Source organism: Lagenorhynchus albirostris, chromosome 8, assembly GCF_949774975.1.
Source record: "Lagenorhynchus albirostris chromosome 8, mLagAlb1.1, whole genome shotgun sequence".
NCBI lineage: Eukaryota > Metazoa > Chordata > Mammalia > Artiodactyla > Delphinidae > Lagenorhynchus > Lagenorhynchus albirostris.
Genome location: NC_083102.1, coordinates 36861911 through 36886927, shown reverse-complemented (window position 1 = coordinate 36886927; position 25017 = coordinate 36861911). Strand labels below are relative to the sequence as shown.

The 25017-nt window shown below is 38.3% G+C and overlaps 1 protein-coding gene across 1 annotated transcript in view; it reads right to left on the bottom strand.

The window, feature by feature from the left end:
• The window catches only part of DOCK4 (dedicator of cytokinesis 4), a 486038-nt gene that overhangs the window by 268580 nt on the left and 192441 nt on the right, over nt 1–25017 (bottom strand). Inside the window, exons 2-4 of the mRNA XM_060156832.1 lie at nt 6690–6773; nt 4094–4134; nt 2041–2096 (exon numbers count right to left, since the gene is read on the bottom strand). Of these exons, the coding sequence (XP_060012815.1) occupies nt 2041–2096; nt 4094–4134; nt 6690–6773 (181 nt within the window). The remainder of the gene's footprint in view (nt 1–2040; nt 2097–4093; nt 4135–6689; nt 6774–25017) is intronic.

The following is a 25017-nucleotide window of genomic DNA, read 5'->3' as shown; positions in this document are numbered from 1 at the left end:
GGTTCCTCTCTGGGAAAGCAATCACCTGGCAACACGTGTTCTTGAATGTTTTCAGGCTAAAGTTTTTCTTCCAGTTAATAGTCCTAGAACCTAAAGTCTCAATGAATTCCAACATTTTTTTTTTTTAAGAAAATAAATTTTGGTTCTACCCTGAAGTTCTCTTGCTGTATAATGCTTATCATGCCCTCTTTCAGGTGGAGAACCCACAACCAAGTCTTACACTTATACGACCAAATTCTGAGACACCTTTACCCATATTTAAACTTCCTCGGACTCAAGGGAGCCAGATACTCACCACTTACTGGCTGGGACAAAAATAAAAATAAAAAAATAAAAGAAGATACTTGTTTCAATTAAAATTATGTCCCACCCCAATACAGTTTGAGAGAGAGGACTTTCACTGGGTGAAGTGATGCTTGACGTTTTTGCTAGCATCTTCTCTTTTCTCTTCCTCGGTCAGAGTGTAAGATGGGGGCTGGGTGGCTCTCTGCTCTGGAGAGTTGAGGGGATCAGGGTGGGGCTTGGGGCAAAGGCAGCAAAGAACTCTGGCTGCAGGGGGTCTGCTCAAGTGGATTCTTTAAGGGACAGGGTAGAAACCCTGGGTTTCAACATTGCCTAGACCAGATCACTAGGGCAGAAAGGTCAGAACAAAGAGTAAGCATGTGTTTTCTGGAGTGTCCCTTGGTTTACTTGAAGGGAGCTGGATAGAGCCTGGTGGAAGAATTCCAAAAGGATTAATAACTCTGCTTGACTCACTTCTGGTGGATTATAACTGCACAACATTTCTGACGGACACACATTTTTTAAAAGAGTAATAGTAGTGGTAATTATTAGTATTAGAATTATGTTTTTAACCTACTGTTTTAAATAATTACTACTACTATCAAAATAATAATACTGCTTAAAGTAACTGACATATATAAGACAGATAACATAAGGATCTCCTAGACTCTTTAAGTTTTATCCACATACTCAAAGTAGTTATACCATATACTCTCAGCCACCTGAAGAAATTATTTCACTGAGCTAAGATTTAATACTCTACCTTTATAGAGAGTGGATATAAGAATCACCCATTTGAATAGCCTCCATGGAACTTTTCCGGTAAAAATAAAGTTTGAAGATATAATTTAATATGCTTTAAAATGTGCTTTAATAATTTAATAAATTCCTATTTTTTGCTATTTGATGAATAATGAAATTTTTATGGTACAACCTGCATTGTTTCTTTTGTCATAAAATGAAAATTATTCAGTGATCCAATGCATATTCCTTGTGACATTGGCAGCAAATATTTGGATTCACTTAAAATGAATAATCTGCTTATGTTAACCACTTAAATAAGCAAGTGCTACTCTTTCATTCTGTGATATTGTATTTGAATAATCTTTTATCATAACAGCTGCTTTAAGTCCTTTGGACACAGACTGGGAAAAACTTTTCAAATATATCAGAAATCCTAAGTGATCAATGAGCCCAATCAAACAAACAGCACAGAAATGATGTTCTCTGAAGCAGAATAGCAGCTTTGTGAAATGGTCACACAAGGATATGGTATTAACCCCAAACAGGAAAATAATGGCAGGCTTGGCTGCTTATAATTCAGTAGTGAATCTAGGAAATTCCTGGGGTTGAGACATGACTCAGCATTTGATGGGTGTGACTGCCATGCTTCCCTACACAGCAGGAAACCAAGAAAAACCAACTCCTTTTGCTTAAAGCAGAAACTAACACACCATTGTAAAGCAATTATACTCCAATAAAGATGTTAAAAAAGAAAAAAGGTTAGGCCGATTCCATGATTTCTGGACAATGAGAGACCTCCAGAGCCCTAGATCCTACTGTTGTCCAACACACAGATGTGGTTCTTGAATTTTCTCCGCCAACTGCCTTAGTGTAATCTGTCTTTATCAAACAACACAGACAATGGCATGCTTTTCTATAGTTCATTTTTCAAGACAATTACTAAGTCTTCAAATTCCAAAATAAGTAATGGTTCTATGAAAAATCCTTCAACTATTAACAAAATTCATTTCTTACCCTTTGTTCTTTACACATGCATTTTTCAAGTGAACGTAGCTGGAAGGAAATATACCCTGGAAGAGAAAACATGCAGGTTATGGTTCTAGCTGTCTATTACAGCAGAGTTAGTTTTGTAAGTCATATGTATAAAATATAGCCACACAACCATAACAATACTAGGAGGAAGGAATCTCTAACATATTCTTTAGGCTAAATCTATTGTAGCTTAGACCCATTCATTTTATTTTCTACTACTTACCAGTTTACAAATTTAGAGATACTTTAAAATAAATATAATCAAAAAATTAAATCCCACTCAAAAGTATATTCTTTATAAAACAGAAAATTTTTATATTTTCAAGAATTCTATATAGAAAGCATGTTGAATAAGAATTTTTTTTTAATACTCCAGTATTGAAAGAAGGGGGTTTTTGTTTGTTTGTTTTCGTTGTAGTTCTTTTTCTTCTCTCCAAAAATACTCATGTGTCTATTTAAAAATATATACTAAAAAATACCACTATGAATCTGGAAACAATCTGTGTATTACATGTTAGGGAAGATCTTTGATGAAAACATAGCAGCAATTAATCACCAGGCTGCCATTTTGACGGAATAAAAATTAAACAAAAGAAGCCACGCTAGCTGAAAGCCTTTTATTGTAGGGAAAAGCTAGGGCAAGGAAATTATTCCTTTGTTCTAAATGAGAAATTGAAAAAAACAACATTAAAAAGAAGAGCATCAATTTTATTATCCATTAAACAACAATATTCTCTGAATGATTTTTTAGGTACAATTAAATGACAAATTCAATTAAATATTTAGGAAAACAAATGTCATTTGAATACATTATCACCACTGTGGATCCAAGGATAATATAAAATTTAACTAGCAAGTTCTGTAATATACAACAGTAGTAAATACATATATAGGTTAAAAAATAACTTTTTTTTCCTTTGGAATTTAAATTTACCTTAATATGGTAGGAATAACAAATAGAGTAATTATAGTAATTAACAAGAAAAAGTCAGAACTTGAGGTTCAAAGGGTAACAGAAGTAACAAACCATAACACATTTTTTCTCAAGCATGTACTAAATGAAAAATTAAATACTGAAGCTACATTTGCATGTGCCTGCAGATGTCCAAAAATAACTTTAAATGAGGGTAAAAGTATCAGGCTCTCCTTTAGAATGGCCTAAAATAAATGAAATAAAGTAATAAACACAGTTGGATGATCCGGAAAAAAGGTATATTTAAGCAGAAAGGCAGACAAAAGAGTTTAGATTACTTATATTAGACTTTGGTAATGAGAAATGATACAATTTCTTATCTACAATCCTAGTAAAACCAGAATTAAACCGAAAAATGAACATGACATGTAAAAAAATATTAGAGAAATGTGGGTAGCATGGGTAGATTAGAACAAAGTATTAGAAAAAATATAGATATTAGCGAGGATTAGTGTCAAAATCATAAACTACATAAATGAAAGGTAAAAGAAAAATCATTATTACTTCCTACTATAATTCCTTAGGATTTATATAAATATATAAAGGATAATAAGTCTTAGTTTTTGTTGGTAATGGTAAGAAAGATGGATTCTTTATATGATTTTCCCACATTTCAGCTCCTCAAATCCAAAGGGACTCTTAACATACCCTACAATAAACCTGTTTTGCCACACCAACTTTTTACAAATGATACCACAGAAAACTTAAAGATTAAATACCTCTATTCAGTGTTTCTTTTGGAATATATATATTTCCGCTGCCTGAATTTTACTTTCACCCTCTGTGAAACTAACACTTCAAAACGATTTTTTTATATATATAGTAAGCCTATTAAGGTCTTCTCAGTATAAATTTCAAGAGCTACATAGGATTATCATTTGAATAGCATGTCTTAACTATAATCCAAGTTCAAAAGAATTTCCAAATTTATGAAAATCTGTATTGCCATTTAGTATTTCAACTAAGAGTCCCAACTGTAATTTCAATTGTATAATGAAATAAAGAAAAATAACTGTCTTTCTTAAAAATCCCATAATTATGGTTAAAAGCAATAATTTTTACCTTGATATTTGGGTTTTTTAAGGCAAATCCTCTGTACCAGCCTGTGGAGAAATAATCATGGTCATATTTCAATAAATCATTACAATACTTTGAAGAAACGATTAGAAATCAATCTGTCCTTTACTGATGGAATTTTACCCTACATATAAATATTCTAGGTATAAACATAATGGGGGTTGGGATTAGGCTCGACTAACAGTCAAGTGACTACTAGTTTAAGTCTTCTATTAATAAAATCATTTACAAATTGTATTGGAAACGTACATGAAAAATAGAAGCATGCATAACGGAAATAAAGGCTTTGGAATCAGAGTATTGCGCTTAAATTCTGGCTTTGCTACTTATTAGCTGTTGAATCTTGGGCAAATTAATTGACCTCTCTGAGCTTAGTTTCACTTCATTTTATAAAACACTACACTACATCCCAGGGAAATTCAAAAATCTACACAAGATTTAACACAGTTCCAAATTCTCTTTGCCTGACTACAAAGCCCAGACTCTACCAGCAAAGCATAGTGCTCAGCCAGCAGTTCTGTAGTGAATTCACACATTTCTTCAGCTTACTGTCTTGGGTTAGGATCAGTCTGATAGCCTAAGAAGAGTGAAGCCAAGTCTCATCTACTAAGAGAACTAATGGCACTCTGTCATCCACACATAGTTTTTATTCTGTAGAATGCCTATTACTTAATCTCCAAGGAACTCTGAATCAATTTTACGGCACTATCCTTAATGGGGAACATATCTTTTTATAGTTTAAAACAATTACAGGGTGTGTATATATATATACATATATAGATAGATAGATACATATATATATTTATATGGTTAATATATAGCCCCCTATAAATGTATTATTTTCAATTTATTTTTTCTTCAAGAACAAAAACCATTTTGCTTATTGGTAAGAAATTATTTTTATCATGTAACAAATGTTCTATGGAATTGAATCTTTTTTTGATTAATTGAACTTTTAGAAAGAAGTATTTGAGATTTGCATTTAAATATTTTTGTTCCTCATAAGTTTTCTCAAAAGAATATATTGTAAAACATCATTTTGAAATCAATCTGGAGAAAACAGAATGAATTGAGAAATGGAATCTCTATAATGTCAGGGTTTACTATATCCCTTAAAGACATCCATCCAAGAAATATAGCCATTCTTAAACAACTATTTTAACAGAAACCAAAACTTTTTGATAATTGCAGATACGTCATAGAGAGGTCTCTGTCCAACTACAGCATACAGAAAGGTTTTCAGGTTATAAAACAGCTCCCAGGGGCTTCCCTGGTGGCGCAGTGGTTGAGAATCTGCCTGCCAATGCAGGGGACACGGGTTTAAGCCCTGGTCTGGGAAGGTCCCACATGCCGCGGAGCAACTAGGCCCGTGAGCCACAACTACTGAGCCTGCGCGTCTGGACCTGTGCTCCGCGACAAGAGAGGCCGCGATAGTGAGAGGCCCGCGCACCGCAATGAAGAGTGGCCCCCGCTCGCTGCAACTAGAGAGAGCTCTTGCACAGAAACAAAGACCCAACACAGCCAAAAATAAATAAATTAATTAATTAATTAATTAAAAAACCAAAAATACAGCTCCTATAGTTGTGAAGCCCATTTTCACCAATTCAAAACAGACTTTATATTTATCTGTAAAGAAAATAGAAACAAAATATATCTGGCAATGACAGAGAAAAACTTTATTTTTATTAGTTACATTGGACAAAATAAATGTCCATGTATCACCACAATTTAATAACAGGCTCTAACTAAAAGTAATAGTTCTATTTGGGAGAACACAATTTTGCCAATAATGAACCTTGATATGATAGAATCTTACCATATTATAAATTCCTAATAAGGACAATATATTAAGATGAAAAACAGTTATCTTTGGATATACTGATAGGACTTTACAATGTGGCCATTTTGATAAGAAAAAAAGAGTAGTCATTTCATCTGGGATCTTTTTAAGGACTAGAGTTTAAGGATGTTTTGTTGACCAGGAATAGAAGCATTTGAGAACGTACATATTAGGTCGATTGAATGAGATACCTGTTACATAAATTAATCATACAAGTTCATTTAACTTTTCAAATGCAGTGAATAACTTCAGCCCAGATTTGAGGGAGGTGAGGAGATGGCTGTAGGACTAGAGCAGAGTTGGCCTGGGCAGGAGTCCCACCTGGAGGCATCTGGTTACCCAACCTGGGGTAAGGCATTTCTGCTCTAGACCTCTTTCTTTCTGTCCTGGGGAACCCACCAGACTCTTGACATTCTAAGAAAGGCCTTCTTGTTTGGCCCCAAGTCATGAACTCTCACAAATTCAATAGTCTCAATTGCTTTCTATGTTGGCATCTAGTGAATATAAGTAAATAATATTAGGAAAAAATACAATCAGCTTAAAAATACGGAATAATGCTTTCCCATAAGCCAAACATTCAATATGCAAGAAAAAAGTTTTGTTAAAAATGGTTCACTGTGACTACTGGGGAAATTCCAGGGATTGACAGAAGTATGGAAACAATCTGTAAACTTTATGAACTGTCCAGTGTTGCAGGAGATTGTTTATACAACCTCAAACAATCAACACTAGTCTACTTACCATCACACTTCTCCAGGATCTGAACTGTATCTCCAATTTCCAATGACAGGCCATACGGGACAGTTCCTCGAAAACTGGCAATAACTGTAAGAAATGACATAGATTATATGGAGATGATCATCATATCAGTTATAGCCAGTTATACTGCTTACTATTAAATGTTATTGACTAGGAAAAATGAATGTGAGTAGGAAATACACATTGATAGCTAGAGCCGGCTGTCATATCCTAATGTGACAGATTCTTGAAGAAAGTCAATCTTTAAGTTTACATAATTCGCCAACTTCTTGGTCGAATAAGTGTTATTAATACAAATTTCAAAGATGTGGAATTGGGCTTCCCTGGTGGCGCAGTGGTTGAGAGTCCACCTGCCGATGCAGGGGACACAGGTTCGTGCCCTGGTCCGGGAAGTTCCCACATGCCGCGGAGCGGCTGGGCCCGTGAGCCATGGCCCCTGAGCCTGCACGTCCAGAGCCTGTGCTCTGCAACGGGACAGGCCACAACAGTGAGAGGCCTGCGTACCGCAAAAAAATAAATAAATAAAAAATAAATAAGGAATATATTTCTTACTTATTAATAAGCTTGGTTTACCTTTCTGGTATGCTGTTTGCAGGATATTTCTTTTCCAGAAAGTCCTCAAGAGAAGGGACTGCACCTATTTGCTCATTAATATGTCCCCAGGGCCTAGCCCAGTATGTGGCATTAAAGCAGTCTTCTGCTTCTGTAGTAAGCAATGGTGATGCCTGGACCTCTCCCCTGGGTCTAAACACACGGCCACCGTGACAGTTCCCACATGCCTCAGCTCTCAGACCATTTGGAATTGAGGGGAGTCACCATTTAGCCTTAACCTAATGGTTACAGATTGATTGGTTTCTGAAACATTTCACAGGGCTGGACAGGACTAGGATACCAGAGAGAAAGAGTGCACAGATTAACCATCCCTAGGTGATTTGAGTGGTTAAGGGAGAATAAAAGCACAGTGATTCTCCCCGGGAAAGTAACACTTGAGTCATAAAGGAGACAAGGATAGAAAATTTTAAAAATGTACCTCAACATACGAAAAGAGAAAGAGACATCTCCTGTTAAATACTATACACGCTGAAACCACCTTGCAATTCACATCCAAAAAAATGATAGTAAATGCTTTGACTGCATGATTTTTAAAAGCCCAAAATTTTGGAAGTGAATTTTATAATTCTCTTTCAGATGGTTAGACTTAGATACAACTCCAATCCCCCAAATAAATTATTGTTATTGCTATGAATGTGTTTTAAAAGCCTGAAGGAATACATGAACCTGTCAATAAATGAAAACATGCCAATAAGTAATGGGCTTTCAGAGAAGTCTAAAGCTGTTTTATGATCTCAAAACAAAATTAGCGGTAGCAGTCAAAACACAGGACAGAAAACATAACCTAAAGTACATGAGATAGATAAAAATAACTACATAGTAACCAAGTTAGAACGTTTTAGATAAGCACTAGTTCATGATGTCATTTTCTAACTATAACCATAAATACCCTATGACCTCATGTTGATGTCCTAGAAGACATGTCTGCTTGAAAAATAATCAAAGGTCTGTATATCTTGACAGATTACTTCAAATAATAATTCAGAGACCTCTTCTTATAAGGGATCAACAACTGAATAGACAGCAGATTGAGTACAATTTAAAAGACTCCAAAGCAAGCTTGTACCCAGAATTGCCTGTCTACACTCATGAAGTTACCTTAATCTCTCACAACCCTAGTGTCTCAACCCTGCACTACTGATGCTTCTATGAGAGGTCTATGTGTACGGGCACCCAACCCAGCTCTGTGTACAGCTCTTACCACTCACAAATGCTACTGTAACTCCCAAGGCTGCCATGACTACGTCCCCTACTGCTGGTCGCTCTGTCCTACCCCTCATCGCCTTCTTGAACATGGCAGCCATTCACGAATTCCATTTCTTCACCATCCCTTCATGCCTCGGCCCTTCACTTCACTGTGTTCTGAAACTGCTCTGTTCCCTAACTGTGACCACATTCATATTGCCTTTCAGGAGTCTATCTTCTTTTGAATCTTCTACTGCTTCTCTCATACCCTCCAGCCTTCTTCTGTAGACCTTCTTTCCCTAACCCTCTTCTTAAATGTTGCTGTCAAAAAGGCTGGGTGTAGGAAAATAACATCAAACTTGGCATCATGAGACGTGGGTTTGAACCCAGATCTGACCATTTATTAGCTGTGTGACTTTGGTCAATATACCAACCTCTCAGAATCTCCATTACCTCATGAGGAAAATGCGGGTAACAATGAAGAAACTGCAAAAGGTAGTGGAGGATTAAATAAGGCACCTATCAGAAATAATTTACCACACTGTCTGGTATACTCTAGCTATTTAAAAATATCTCAATTGTAAAACTATACTTTTTTTCCTTCGATCCATATACATTCTCCCTATTTGGAGAACGTGCTAAGACTTCCAGAATCACCTGTCGCTATATGACTTGCCAAGTCTCTCTCCAGTCCTGATCTGTGGCCTCAGCAGCTGACACAAACTCCAACTTGCATATCTCTATTGAGAGGTCTAAGCACCTAAAACTTAGCATGGCTTCAACTGAATTCATTATCTCCCCTCCTCCTCCAGCCAAATCTAAGCAATTTTCTCTCTCCCAATCACCCACTCTAAAATGTTAGTCTTCTGCTGTAAGTCCTGCTTTCTCTCGCTATTCCTAGGTGAATTTCTCTGCATCACTCCAAAGGGCCGCTGGAAAGCCTTCCCGGAAGGCTCCCTGTCTCCACGGTTGTCCTTCCTCAACACAGCATCTATGAGACACCAGAGGTCCCTTTGATTCTGTCACACTTGTACTTAAATGCTTTTTGGATATGTGGCATCAGGAAAATTTTATTAGGTTCAATTTCTTTTCTTTAAAGGAAAAGGTAATAAGACATATCATGCCATATCAGACAACAGTTTGATGGGGTTGTTTTCCTTTTATTTCATGCCACCATTTAGCTGATACAATCCTTACATGTCTCCAAGCCAGATCCTCGTCCATTGCCCCCAATTCTGTCGAATGGTAGCACTGTGTCCAACGACTCTACAAGCCAGAAACCCAGGAGTCATTCACATGCCCCCAACCCACATAGCCAGTCCAAGACCCACATCACAATGGCCTTATCTCTTTGATATCTCCCAAAGCCATCTTCTTCTCAACTTCTCCACTCCCACCACTGCCCTAGCTTCGTTATCACCTCTTGCCTGGCCTTCTCTAGCAGTCTCCTTATAGGGCTGTGCCCATATACTCAGGTTCCTCTCCAATCCATTTCTCACACAGCAGTTAGAGAGGTCTTTTCAAAATTCACATTTGATGATGTCATCATCCTCATAAATATATCAAAGCTCTGAGAATAATAGAAAAAATCAGTACTACAGCCTGTAAGGTCCTGCCCTTTTCTGGTTTCATCCTGTACTTCTCAACCCTGACTTTCTATACTCTGGTCACAAAGACCTTCCTTGTTATACTCCCCCCCACACAGGACTTTGCCCATGATCGACCCTTTGCAAGGAATACTCTTCCTTTCCCTCCCCACCAAGTTAAGCTGTATTCACCCTACAGATGTCGGTTCACTGGTCACTTCTCAGAGTAGCTTTCCTCGACACACATCCCCTCACCCCAACTGCACACTCTCATAGCACCATATACCACTCAACCATCCCCTCTTATTTGTGCAAGTTTTTGAATGATGTCTCCTGCAACAGACTGTAAGTTCCATGGATATAAGGACGAGGTTAGTTCTAGGTCCCAATTGTCTACCTAATTCAGTTCAGAGCCTGGCACACAAACTGAACTCGGTAAATAATCGCTGAGGGGATGAATGAGGGCAGAGCCATTACTGTTACGTGTTCTGGTCTTAGGCAGTCAGGTTCCTTTATTATGGGCAATTCTATTTTAAGAGAGCGCTCAAAATTCTAAGAACCAAACTATATTACCTGTGAAAACTCATTCTTTCATAGGAGCTGTTTAAAACTGGGATGACAGGTTGTCTGGGTCATAACAGTGTATCACCTCATTTCTTACCCAAGAAGTCTGCGTGGGTGAATCCTGACTTCACTCTTCAGCTATATCATATTTGATAACTATTAAAGGCAAGCTATTAAGTTCTTCAGTCTCACTGGGCTTCAGATGGCTCCTCTATAAAACAAAGGAGCTAGACAAGGTGAACTGAAAGGTCCCTGCCAGCCTGCAATTCTGAGAGTCTGGAAGAGGCCCTTCAGCTCAGTACTACAGAGCATGATATATAACTGAAGCACTCTGACCCCAGACCAGCCTTGCTTTGGTTTTAGTCACTGCCTGAGTTCTGAAAGAATGGACATCTGTCCCCACCTGCAACAGCCATCTGATGAAGCAGAGGGAGAGCCTGTTCTCAGCATCTCCTACAAAGTCCTTTACCACTGCTCTCCTGCTACCTTTCCAGGCTCCCATCCCAGTTACCTCTCCACACACTGCCCTCCACACTGTCATACCTAAATTCTCATCAAGTTCTTTCATGCAGGCCTCAGTGCCTTTATACATATTATCCCCTTTGCGGGAGTTGCATTCCCCAGCCCTTCTACACTGGATACTGCAAAGTAGCCTTAGTTTTAGGTCTAGCTCCAAGGTTAGCCCTTTCAATTTCCTACTTCCTTTTCCCCATCCTTGGGCCCAAATGGAATCATTTACTCTTTCATCTGTGCTCCAAGGGCGCTCTGACCACACATTAAATAGGGCAAAGTATCACATACTATTTAGCAAGTTTATTTATCTGTGTCTTTCTACTTGAGAACTTGAACTACTTTTTCTTTCTTTTTTTTATTGACATATAGTACTGAGTTTAAGGTGTACAGCAATAATGATTTGACTTACATGCATCATGAAATGAGTATCACAGTAAGTTTAGTGAACATCCATCATCTCATATAGATACAAAATTAAAGAAATAGAAAAAAGATTTTTTTTCTTGTGATGAGAACTCTTAGGATTTAGTCTTAACAACTTTCATATATAACATATAGCCATGTTAATTATATTTATCATGTTGTATATTACATCTCTAATATTTATCTTATAAATAAGTTTGTACCTTTCACTGCCTTCATCTAGTTCCCCCTTCCACCTATGGTAACCACAAATCTCATCTCTTTTTCTATAAGTTTGTTTTTTTGTTTTTGAAGTATAATTGACCTACAGCACTATGTTAGTTCTTGGTGTACAACATAGTGATTCAATATTTCTATGCATTTCAAAATGATCACCACAGTAAGTCTAGTTATGATGTCACCATATATACATACCCATAGTTATTTTTTTTCTTTTCTATTATGGTTTATTATAGGATATTGAATATACTTCCCTGTGCTATACAGTAGGACCTTGTTGTTTATCCATCCTATGTATAATAGTTTGCATCTGCTAGTCCCAAACTCCCAAGAGAACTTGAACTATTTTTAATTCATCTTCCATAAACCAGCATACAAATGTGTCAGTGCATGAATGGAGAATGAACACACATATGGAATGAATGAATGAAGCCACTGAAAAATGGTAGTCAGGTTTTAATGGATTCAGATTATGTCAGGGACACCTCTCATAACTTAAAACATCTAAAATAAATATTGAACTGCAGATCATATTGGAGAGTAACACTTTTTTAGGCTACAGTTCAAGGCATGACTTTGATCTTTACCTTCTAAAATGGCAAGTCATTTCCAACCTTTGAATTACACAAGTAACTCTACCTTGCAATGTATGAAAGTCATGAATGGATGGATGAATGCTATCCTCTTTATGTTTCAGGTTATGAAAAAGAATGTTGAAAGGGGAAGGCAGTTCTAGGTAAAAGAGCAAAAGATCTGAATACATGACTGGCTCAAATTTACTAGTGGTAGTACATAATGTATCATAAAGTAAGGAAAACTGGTTTATTAAAGCAAAGATTCAAAGAAAACACAGGCATTCATGAAACCTCAATTTGCATTTCCATCAAGTGCACTTGAAGAATATGTTATGTTTAGATTCCATTTTGGATACAACTTTCCAACTAAATTCCCAAATCCTCCAAGCATTTTTGCATGAAACAAGTCCACAGTTGAAAATTCATCTTGTCCCCAGTTGTTGTAAAGTAGCTCTGTCTTTATCCAAAGGTCTTCTCATCCTACACTTTCCAGGGGCATTTCCCCACCAATAATATTTGGGTTTACTGAACATGACCACACATTGTCTTGATCCCTTGATTTTTTTTTGTTTGTTTTCTTATAAATTGAACCACTTTAGTAGCTACAGAAAAGATCATAGAGAATGAATCATTCATAGAGCTGGAAACATAAAGGTTCAATACTATTGTTTCAGTCCTAAGGATCCTGGGAGTACAGTTTTAAACAGCACATAAAAACTACTATATGGGGCTTCCCTGGTGGCGCAGTGGTTGAGAGTCCGCCTGCCGATGCAAGGGACACGGGTTCGTGCCCCGGTCTGGGAAGATCCCACATGCTGCGGAGCGGCTGGGCCCGTGAGCCATGGCCGCTGAGCCTGCGTGTCCGGAGCCTGTGCTCCGCAATGGGAGAGGTCACAACAGTGACAGGCCCGCATACCGCAAAAAAAAAAAAACAAAAAACAAAAAACTACTATATGGTATTGTTTTCATCTCTGCCCTTTTGCTACTATATAAAAATTTATTTGGGGGGCTTCCCTGGTGGCGCAGTGGTTGAGAGTCCGCCTGCCGATGCAGGGGACACGGGTTCGTGCCCCGGTCCGGGAAGATCCCACATGCCACGGAGCGGCTGGGCCCGTGAGCCACGGCCGCTGAGCCTGCGCGTCCGGAGCCTGCGCGTCCGGAGCTTGTGCTCCGCAACGGGAAAGGCCACAACAGTGAGAGGCCCGCGTACAGCAAAAAAAAAAAAAACAAAAAACAAAAATTTATTTGGATTAACAAACATGCATGTAAACATAGCTTATACTCAAATCCTTTAAAATTGTATGTGGGGAATTCCCTGGAGGTCCAGTGGTTAGGACTCCACGCCTCTACTGCATGGGGCACGGGTTAGATCCTTGGTCAGGGAACTAAGATCCTGCAAGCCACGTGGCACGGCCAAAACAAAAACAAAAACAAAAACACTGGCTAACATTATATGTATAAGAAAAGTGTTAAATGTATAGGGTAACCATCTTGAAAATCATATCATGAACAGCTGCCTCTTACCACTTATTGTGTTATTCGTTTATATAATATCAGTTTAGTACCTAGTGACAGTTTATTAAAAATTAAATGTCTGTGAGAAACATCCTCATATATAACTCACGAGTGTTTTCTATGAAGACGGTGGGAAAAACAGCAAAATTGTGCTGTGAAACAGGGACTCATTTCTCAGTTTCAGAGACACAGCTTGCTCATTCAAAGAACAAATTCGTACTTTTAAACTTAGTACAGAGAAACTCAATCACAGAGTTCTATGACCTTTAAAAGCAAAAAAAGAAACAAATTATAAAAAAACTACTAGATGACAATCATGTAGCTCTACATCACAGATGATAACATATTCATCATCATGGTCAAAATAATATTTACCACGCTGCTACACACCACGATTCACGTCAAGCCTGGCAAATGCTGCCCTTGCCCTTTATGGGTTGACAATTTAAGACGAATGGAACATAATACAGGAAAAAAAAAATAATGAAATACTCTGTCCCTTGTGACACGAAGGAAGGAAACTCATCCCTCAAAGTCGGAGTTCATCTTTCTGATAAAAGGATCTCCAACTCAGGAACAGGCTGTGGTCTGAAAGGTCACTTGTGAGCTACTTACAACACAGAACATGATGCTATTATTCTCAAGCTCTGAGATTATCCCATGGAATCCCATTTAATACAAAAAATGAAACTCCTGTTTTTCACAACAGAAATGAGCTATGACTGCATGAGAATTTAAATAAACATTTCTATGTGAGTAGTTGTAAAATTCTGAAAGCTGGTACTTGAAACATGGCAGCGACAATGAGAAGGCAGTGAGAAAGCAGCGCACTGTGAAGGAACACGGTCTCTCAGAGGACATTTAAAAGTGGTCCTTCCTATGTCCACGTGCATTTCACACTGTTCTTGGCTTTGGTTGGTCATGGATGTATCTGCATTTAGGTTTATCAGTTTTTATGAGTATCATTGCAGTGGGGGGGACACAAATGGAAAAAAGGGGAGAAAAAGGTAGAATTTCTGAAGGATAAGAAGATTTTTTTCTGGATAAGAGCTGGAGGAAACAGTGAAAAGGGGAAGTGGATTAAGGAGAACTAAATTCTTTTCAGGGATTTTATTTCATAAAATAGTGAACTGTGGAAAAAGAGGACAAGGGGTCACCTCCTCTGCACATGCACAAAATTCTCTTGTAGGGAAAGATGAAATAAGGTGGGGAAAAACAAGTTAACAGTCTTATCAAAGACAGTATCTGTTTTCTAGCTGTCTGGATAGAGCTTGAGGGAGGCTGCAATAGAAGTCATCTGGAGATTTCTCTTGGTACGATCACTAGCACAGGATGGAACTGTCTTTCTCCCGTATCCCCCTCCATCTTGCCCCTCATGAGATGAAGTTAAGAGCAAAGTGTCATTTCTAACTTGAAGGGACTCCCAGCTGGTCATCAGTATGACAGTAGGGCCATGGGAGCAGGCTGTCCAGAAAGACTGAAAAAAAGAAATTCAAAGGAAACGTGTGAGGGGGAGATGGGGTGCGAGCTCCTGAACACTGCTTTGATGCTGAAAATGAACTCAGTAGGAAAATCAAAGAAACGCTTGCTAGGCTCCATCTTCTCTGTCCCTTGGACTTGCCATGCATTTGAGATCAGCCTCCATTCTGGTAACTGTCTATGCAGGTCTCACACAACTTGCATGCACGCCTGGGAGGCAGACATATGCACATTTACAAATAGGACCCCATTCTTATGCCACACATATGGTCAGGCCTTGAGACAGGCCACAGGACTCTCTCCGGCCCTAAGTGACTTTGAAAAATCAGAAGCACACTGAATAAAATGTATTCATTTTCTGACATTTTCCAAGTACCACCTTGAAAATACACTGCTGTCCTTGACTGTTAAGAGGACATTTCTACCAACTGCAGAACTTCACTCTGCTTGAACCACTGCCCTTTGGACTCGAGGTAAACGTAAAGGACAGTGGTGGGTGCTGCCACAGCAACACCCCTCTTCAGAAATGGATGACTTATTTTCCCAGCTGCCGAGAGCATTAGGGCATGCAGCCAAGGGGCAGCCTTCTGGGGTTGCCTCAGCTGAAGAGAGCTGTTTTGCCCAAGGCCATGTCCTCTTCCCAGGCTGGCCTGCACCCAGTGACTAGGAGGGCCAGGCCCTCCTGCCACAACTTGGTACAATTCTGAAGGGCCACTCCAGCTGAAGTGATGACGGCCGTCACTGGGCCGGCATCACAGGTCATCTATTCCCTCTCTCCAGTTCTGCTTCTCCTCCCTCCCTGCCATCGGTGTGACAGCCAAGAACATTCCCTGATAAACATCCTGCAAGCTAACCTCCATCTCAGAGTCTGCTTTCTGGAGAGCCAAACCTGCTCCAAGCTTACAACATCACCCATTCAGAATCGACTTCTTTCCAGATGCATTTTCAAGGGAGAAGGAGAGTAGCATGACTACAGTACTATCTTGTGGTTTTAGTAAGTTCTTTATGTATTATTTCTAATCTTCTACGATGTAGGTGTTTCTATTCCCACCTTAGAGATAGAGAAAAAGAAGAGGAAAGAGGCAAACAAGGGAATGAATGAACATCAAGAGGGAATTGTTCCCCATTAAGATTTATTTGAAGACATTGTCACTGCGGCAGTAAATGAACACGTTTTATTCCCCAAAGAGTCATAAACATACTCTTCCCCTTGGTTTTAATGTTACAAATGCAAAGACACGTTCCTAAGTGGCTAAAGGTCAAACAGTAAAACTCTGAACTGATGACTGCATCCACCCATCAGTACTTTTAAAAACAACTTAATATGATCGAAAAGGTTATGGTTTTGGCCAACTGCCAGTCAGGAGGAACATCTTGGAAAAGACAAGAGTTTAAACAATTATCTCAGAAGTATCCCAGCACTTAGGAAAGGGAGATAATATTAAGAGCTCACAGCCCACTCCCGCTTTTTTTAAAAAAATTTTTTTGTCTGTGCAGCATGTGGGATCTTAGTTCCGAACCAGGGATTGCATGTGCACCCCCTTCACTGGAAGCACAGACTGCCAGGGAGGTCTTAACCACTGGACGGCCAGGGAGGTCCTCTAGGGAGACAAATACTGAACAGGGCGATGGAGGCCTGGGGCTTAGCTCCACCACTTATGAACCATATAGTCTTTGGGCCTCTACCGTTTGCAGGCAGGATGACATGACCTGCCCGGCCTACCTCACAGAAATGTCATGAGGATCAAATAAATGTAAGAGAACTGGATTTGTAAGCCTATAAATGTAAGTAAATATAGGATATTATTTTTCCATCATCACTGCTAACTGGAAGCTTGGAGACTAGATCTGAATCTGTCATGGTTGAAAATAAGGTTTCTGTGTACAATTGCATAAATCAAAAACCCTTGCTCTGTTCTGTTATTACAGATTCTTGGAAATCATTATTAACAAGTTAAACTTAGAAAGATTCAGATTCAACCGCTCCAGAGGGGTAAAAGGCTGACACTATTGTTTTTTCTAACAAAACGGGAAAAAAATCTTTGGCAAATGAGACAGATAAAAAAAAAAAACCGTAACAGAGTTAAGAGAGATTTTCCTAAAATGCTAAGGCAGAGATAGGAAGGGAAGGAGATTCAGCTTTTAATACTCCCTCTGCCAAACAGCACAATATTTGTCCAAGAGATACTAGACAGCATCGGGAGGAAAAATTACAACACAGACTTCATGTCACAAAGTGGAATGAAGTTACAGAAAATAATAATTGCTTCCCCCACACTCCAAGGGAAAATTTTTCACTAGGAAGTGAAATACCATTCTCCAAGCAAGCATAATAAATCTACCACCAAGTATTTGGTTTACAAAATTTATATATACATTTTATATACATATATAAATCTACTTAAATAAAATACATATCCTTTTTCCAGTGTGAGATGGCTAATGTTAAAATTATATTATTTAAGAGAATTTTTGAAACACAGGATTAAGTTCCTCGACCCTTTTTTTCCCCTTAATGTCTTGCTATAAGGGAAGAGAGAGAAAAAAACGGTTACATCCTTCTGTGCTTTGTTCTGATTTCTCTCTCCAAGTACTAAATACTCAAAGTCAAAAAACAGCACAGGAGAACTGAAGTGGTACACCTGCACCCAACCCTTTCCCCCTGCACCAGAGGGACTCACAGTTTGCCCCCAAATGGGGAGAGGTCAGCTTGTTCTCACAGCCTCTTCTAACACCCTCTCCAAGCTAATATTCAGCCCTGCCTCATCTGGTCATTCATCTGCCCCACACAATAAAGCACTCGTATGTCTAACTTTCCCTCCATAGGCTTTTCTTTTTCAAACTTGAATTTGACTTCCATTCCCAAAGCTCACTTCTCAAGAAGTCTGCTAGGATACTACCTACAAACCGTGGAACTTCCCCCTAAAGAGAATCAAATCCGACATTCTTACTATTCATCACTCCCTCTTCTGCTCTAATGACTAAGCCAGTTTCCAGTTTTGAACAAACACTAGTTTTGACTGGTTTTGACCACTGAAAACCAGTCAAAAGCAATTTCTCTAGAAAAAGGGGAACCAGTGAACAGGTCAATGGAGAAAAGGAACAAAGTTCAAAGTTCTCTAAAAATCTGGTTCCTGCACACTTTTCTAATCTCAGCCTTTACAAACCACATTCAACAGTCACACTGAACCTCTCATCTGGGCCTTAGCAAGTGCTGCAAATGCTTTACGCTCTAGTTGGGATTCCCTTTTGCCCTTCCCCACAGGGTGCTCTTCATACCAACTCCACCTTCCCTGACTCCACAGTACCCGCCTCGCATTTACATCCAACACTGACTACACCCAGGGTCTCTAGGTTTGAGGCCCCTCTATGCTCCCAACACCACCTAGTGGCTACTCAATAAATAATGAACGAACGCACAATGTGGTTTACTCATTCATTCACTTCTATGTACCAGCACTGTGGCAGGCACTGGAAAGACAACAGTGAAGGCAACACCTTGCATCTGTTTCATCTAGCTCATTAGTCACGAGAAAGAACGTTTCCTATATCTTTTTGTTCCTACAAAATACAATGCTGAATTTTGTATCCCCAGTGATTTTTAAATGTATGCACAAAACTGACACACTTATAATTCTATCATTCTTGTGTGGGGGAAAAAATTAAGATTATTGTCCATTTTTTTTGAACTTTTAACTTTGAAATAATTGAAGATTTATAAAAAACACAAAAATAGTATAAAAATCGATTCAGCCTTAAGTTAGCTTCAGCAAATGTTAAGATATTAAATAAATAAAGCACACTTACCAAAACCAGGAAATTAACGTTGATACAATATTCTTAACTATCCTACTGATCGTATACAATTTTCACCAACTGTCCAACCAATGTCCTTTGTCTGGTTAAGGATCCAACCCAGGTTCCACATTACATTCAGTTATTATATTTCTTTAGTCTCCTCTCATTTGACAGGTTCTTTGTCTTTCATGACCTTGACGCTTTCAAGAATACTGTCCAGTTATTTTGCAGAATGTCTCTAAATTTAGTTTTGTCTGATGTTTCCTCATGATCAAGTGTAGGATGTGCAATTTGGGCAAGAATACCACAGAAGTGATGATGTGTACCTGCTCAGTGTACCTTAACAGAAGACATATGATGGTAATGTGTCTCATTGCTGGTGATGTTAACCTTGATCGCTTGGTTAAGATGATTTCTCCACTGTAGAATTACTACTTCCTTTGTAATTAACAAGTATCTCGCAGGGACATACTTTGAGACTATGCAAATATACCATTTTTTTTTATCCTACTTTATAGCAACCATTAATGACTCTTGCCTGCAACCTTAGCAAATTTAACTCTGACATTTTTTCATAGGGTTATCCAGACACAGCTGGTTTATTTTAATTGCAGTTAAAACCTATAATGGGTCCTTTTTGAAGGTGGCACATTATCCTGACTTTAGCATTGATTTACTAAGCATAAAGCATAAAATTAACACCACTACTACCATAGGTATTCTTGAGACGACCTACTTATCATATCAAATAAAACCTCAATCTCAACATTTCATTCATTTCAGAAAATCAACAGAATTAATATTTTTGCTTAATTTCCAGTACACTACATGGTCTCCTTATATACTACTTTCTTAACCAAAGAACGGATATATGTGTGTTTGGTGAAAGATAACTTTTGAACTGTTTCAGCCAACATTTTCAAGAAAGACTGAATGGATCTTGTCATTAACTATAACCGTCCACAGATGTGAATTAAGCCTTTCTGTCTTTACCGTACTTATGGGTCACTGATAAGGGAACTGTGGTAAAATTTTCAATTTCTTTTATTTCAGGGAAGGAATCTAGCCTTCTGTGATGGCTAATTTTATGCGTCAACTTGACTGAGACACAGAGTCCCCAGATGAAACATTATCTCTGGGTGTGCCTGTGTTTCTGGAAGAAATGAGCATTTGAATCAGTGGACTGAGTAAAGCACACTGCCCTTCCCAATACGGGTAAGCATCATCCAATCTGCTGAAGGGCCTGAATACAACAAAAAGGTGGGAGGAGGAATTTGATGTCTCTGCCTGTTTGACCTGGGACATCAATCTTCTCTTACCCTGACTAGGACTTAAATCATCAGCCCTCTGGTTCTCACAACTATATCACTGGCTTTCCTGGGTCTCCAGCCTCCATCGTGGGACTTCTCTGCTGCTATAATCATATGAGCCAATTCCTTATAGTAAATCGTATACATATACATACACATATATACATATACATACGTATACATATACATGTGTGTATGTAATACACATAATACGTACTCATGTACATACATATATTTATATGTATGCATGTATATGAACATATATATGTATGTATATGTATGTGTGTGTGTGTGTGTGTGTGTATATATATATATATATATATATATCTCCATATCCATCCTGTTGGTTCTGTCTCTCTGGAGAACCCTAATACACCCTCCTAATAATTTTGTATGATAATACTGATTTTTAACTAAAGTCTTGGGTTTTACTGATGTTCCCAACAGTTCTTAAGTTATTAATTCTGTTGCATACTGTATTTGAACTGGTTATAAAAATCTTACTTAAAATAAGATGTTGACTACAAACTAGAGTAAGTCTTTAACTTACAAGTGATTTGCATTTTGGAAATTTTATGAAGTTGGTTACTTAGAACACATGGATTCTCAAGCTACCACATGATAGTATACTTGATTGATGAAGCAGCTGAAACAGTCATTTCACATGCAATGAAAACTAGGGGATGGAGGCACTTATAGTGGGGGAGGTATACTACGGCAGAGGTGGAGAGGTACTGGCAAATGTGGAGAGACAGTAGGCATAAGCTAACTCCTTCCCAACACCATGCTTCTCATCCTGGTCTCCTAGAAAACCCCAAGCCCAGAGAGGGCCACTGTACCTCAACTTTGCCACGACTTGGTGATCCATCCACACCAGTCAGTGCCCCCAATACAGACTGTATAATTATGAATACATGTTGGCCTTCTTTCATCGTTTCCTTTTCCCCAAGGAAACGTAGTTGTTATCAGAACACCTCTCTCAACTTCACTCCCACCCCTATCCACAGGGCAAACCCAGCAGCTATCTGACCAGTGGGATGGGAGTGACTGAACATCCATGTCCTCTGGAATCCGGTGGAAGCCCAGCCCAGCCATTCTTTAGATTTACAAAGTATTAGGACTGGAAGGACTTTATAGGAATGATCACATCATTATATACGCGGTATTTGTAAACCTGGTATTCCTGTGGCTCATATTACCCAGGAAATTCATCTAAGCTTGATATTTCCACTTTATAAATTCTCCATGAAACCTTTCTGCTTCTCCACAATGACTATTTTTAAAATTAAAAGATAGTAAGAAAAGAATGCTGCTAGTTTATCATTGAGATTTTAATGACAAGTTAAGGCAAAACTCATGAAACTGTAATAGCCAAATCAGGGAACCAGGATAAAAATGAACATTACTGACTCAGCACTTATCAATTATATATGAACTTTAAAATCCTTCCTCAGGGTTTCTAGAGGGCACCAAGTTCCCCTGGGGATCATGCCCTCTGTTCTTCGCCTCTTCCAATTTTATAAACTAATGAAGCAGTTGCTTCCCGTGCCTTTCTTCTCACTAAATTTCAGCTAACTATTGCTCCCAGATGTTGTCTACAGTAATTGAAATCTGCATTCTTTGTTAGCAAATTGATGCACTACTGAAAAGAAACTTTTAAAAACTATCCCCCCCCAAATACACTCCTTTTTTTTTTTTTTTTCCATAGAGATTAAAAATCACTGTGCTTGGCTAGGGTTAAAACTCTTTGTAAATATTTGTCCTTTACCCCTTCTACAATGAAACTTGCCAAACAAATTCGGTAAGTTTTCCAAAATATCTTCAAAAACAGACAACAGGCCTGGTGTTAGGGCCAAACCCCGTCATTTGTTTCATAATATGTTAATAAGGAAGAATCCATCTATTGCAATTCTTTGGTTGGAAGGCTAATTTTGCACTTGTTTCTATTTTTCTGAGCATTACTGGAGGTGACTCAGTCTGTTCATGAACTAAATCTGACAATGTGAATGCCCTTGGGGGTTATGTACAAAGTGAGTGACTTTAATATTCCAGCCAACACAGAGTGAAATAACAAGTGCCCGAAGATGATAAGATTAAAAAGAGAAAAACATTTCAAACAACAGAGAAATTTTTATTTTTTGGAAGATAACTCAAATTCCCAGAAAACAACCTCAATGTAAAAAATGAAATTGAAAATGGAATGGATTCTTCCACAGGTGTGTGGGAATTTAAAGATAATTCCATTTAACAGAAAGAAAAATGAGTATGTCAAATTGCTAAGCATCACTAGAAGTTACATCTACATGAAAACTACATATAAGAAAATATGGCTATTTCTTCTTTTATTCATGTCTATAATTAAAAGTATCTTATTTTAGAACCTCTATAACAACCATGTGTTAGTTATACTTTATAAAGTATTGACAATTTACTAAAAGTTTCACTATTAATAATAATAATAATAAATGTAGGTAAGTGTAGTGAATTCTTGAAGTTAAGAAGCTATATATTCATCTATATAAATGAAAAATTAGGTATTTCTAAATATAAATAAATGGATCAAAAAACTGATCATAGGCTATCCAGATCCCATAATAATATGCTTAAAAATCCTGAATTTATGAACTTCTTGTAAACTTCAAATACAAAAATTTAAACAAATAAGTAAACTAATGCTCCTGCCATCTCTCCTAGCTCTAGCTCTGACATTTGAGGAAAGTATTAGCAAAAGATTAAGATACTTCTTCAAAGAGTTTTCAATCATTGAGTTTTAAGGTCATTTTGTGTACTAAATATTTGTGCTTTTTTTTTTTTTTTAACATTTTCAATGAATCCAGAGTAGCAAATCTGGCTAAAAGAGAACGCAGTTTTAAAAAATGCTGCATTTTTCTATGAGTTCTTCTTAAAAACATTCACAGCTAGCAAGGTCAACTTTCTATTTCTTTGTTTATATAGGAGATATTTATAGGACTAAGTTATTTCATGCCAGGAAATTCCAATTTACAATTAGAACTACACAGTTAAAAATACCAAACATTGGGCTTCCCTGGTGGCTCAGTGGTTGAGAGTCCACCTGCCGATGCAGGGGACATGGGTTCGTGCCCCGGTCCGGGAAGATCCCACATGCCGCGGAGTGGCTGGGCCCGTGAGCCATGGCCGCTGAGCCTGTGCGTCCGGAGCCTGTGCTCCGCAACAGGAGAGGCCACAGCAGTGAGAGGCCTGCGTACCGCAAAAAAAAACAAACAAACAAACAAAAAAAACACATTATAGGGAAAAACTTTCCTACACTGTATTTGAAGCTGTGCGACAGATATATGTCTTAACTGTTTCTCAATCATCTCCTCCCCACCACCTGCCCCAATTCTGACACAGTTAAGCAAATAGGACATATTAACCAAAATCTCATCAAAATAGATAAGATGTACCTATTCTTCCCTCCATCAAGCTAATATTTTTCTTTCTTTGCCGTAAGACTGAACCTTTTTTAGTTCTTAAGACATATATAAAAATAATAAATCATTCTGTCAGCTTCCCAAAGACTAGTGGGGTTCCGAGTGAAGTAACATATGTCAAACTACTTAATATGCATGAATCTCAAAGCCCCGAGGTGAAAAAGTTCAGCTTCATGCAATTCCTTAGCCGTGGCAGGTCCTTCTGTTTGTTAAAAAACAAAAAAACAAAACAAAAATATCTCGGTTTGAATCTCTGATGCCCTTCATTTAGTCTGCGGCTTGCACCTGCTGGCCTTACGAAAAACAAATGTCTGACTTACATTTGTTTTTGGAAAATTAGAATAGACGTCAATCATTTCTTGAAAACTAGTCTTAGGCTTAAATGATCAAAACTTCAGTATCCCAAACCCGAGGGCCTTATAAGATCATGTGGCAAAGAAAACAGGCTGAAATTGATTTTGTTTTTTATGCTAAAGACCCACTCATAGCCTACACGTAAAATTTTTTAAAGAAATTTAATGGATGAGCAAAAAGTTGGGCAAGAGAGGGAGCTAGAAATAATGAGAGGGTGTGGTAGCCACTCATCACAACGGCCTGGCTCTACGTGAACATTATGTCTAGAGATTAGGTCCTAAAGACTTCAGGGTCTATACAATAGTGTAGTCATATAATCAAAAAAGAACATCCCTCACTTAGTATTTCTGCTCTCTCCACTCCCCCTACTCAACAGGATACTGCCATCAGTAAATTTTAACATCAGGAAATTTGGGAGGATGGTTCTTGGATTTACCCATCCACATCTCATTCTCAGGCTGGACAATATGTTCACGTATCACTGGGCTGGCCAAAGTGACAGAGAAACCGAACGAACTTTTTGGCCAGCCCAATATCATCTGTGTTTTTCATTCTCAGTAATTTCCTGTGCTCCTTAGCCCTCCTCCCACTGAGGCAGCTGCATTGCTTCATGGGGACAACAAAACAAAGGAGACGATGTTCAGTCTTCCACTTCCCAAACAGATGTGGCTCATTTCCCAGGCAACAGTAGGGAAGGTCAAGGCTTCCATTTGCCAAGGCTTTCA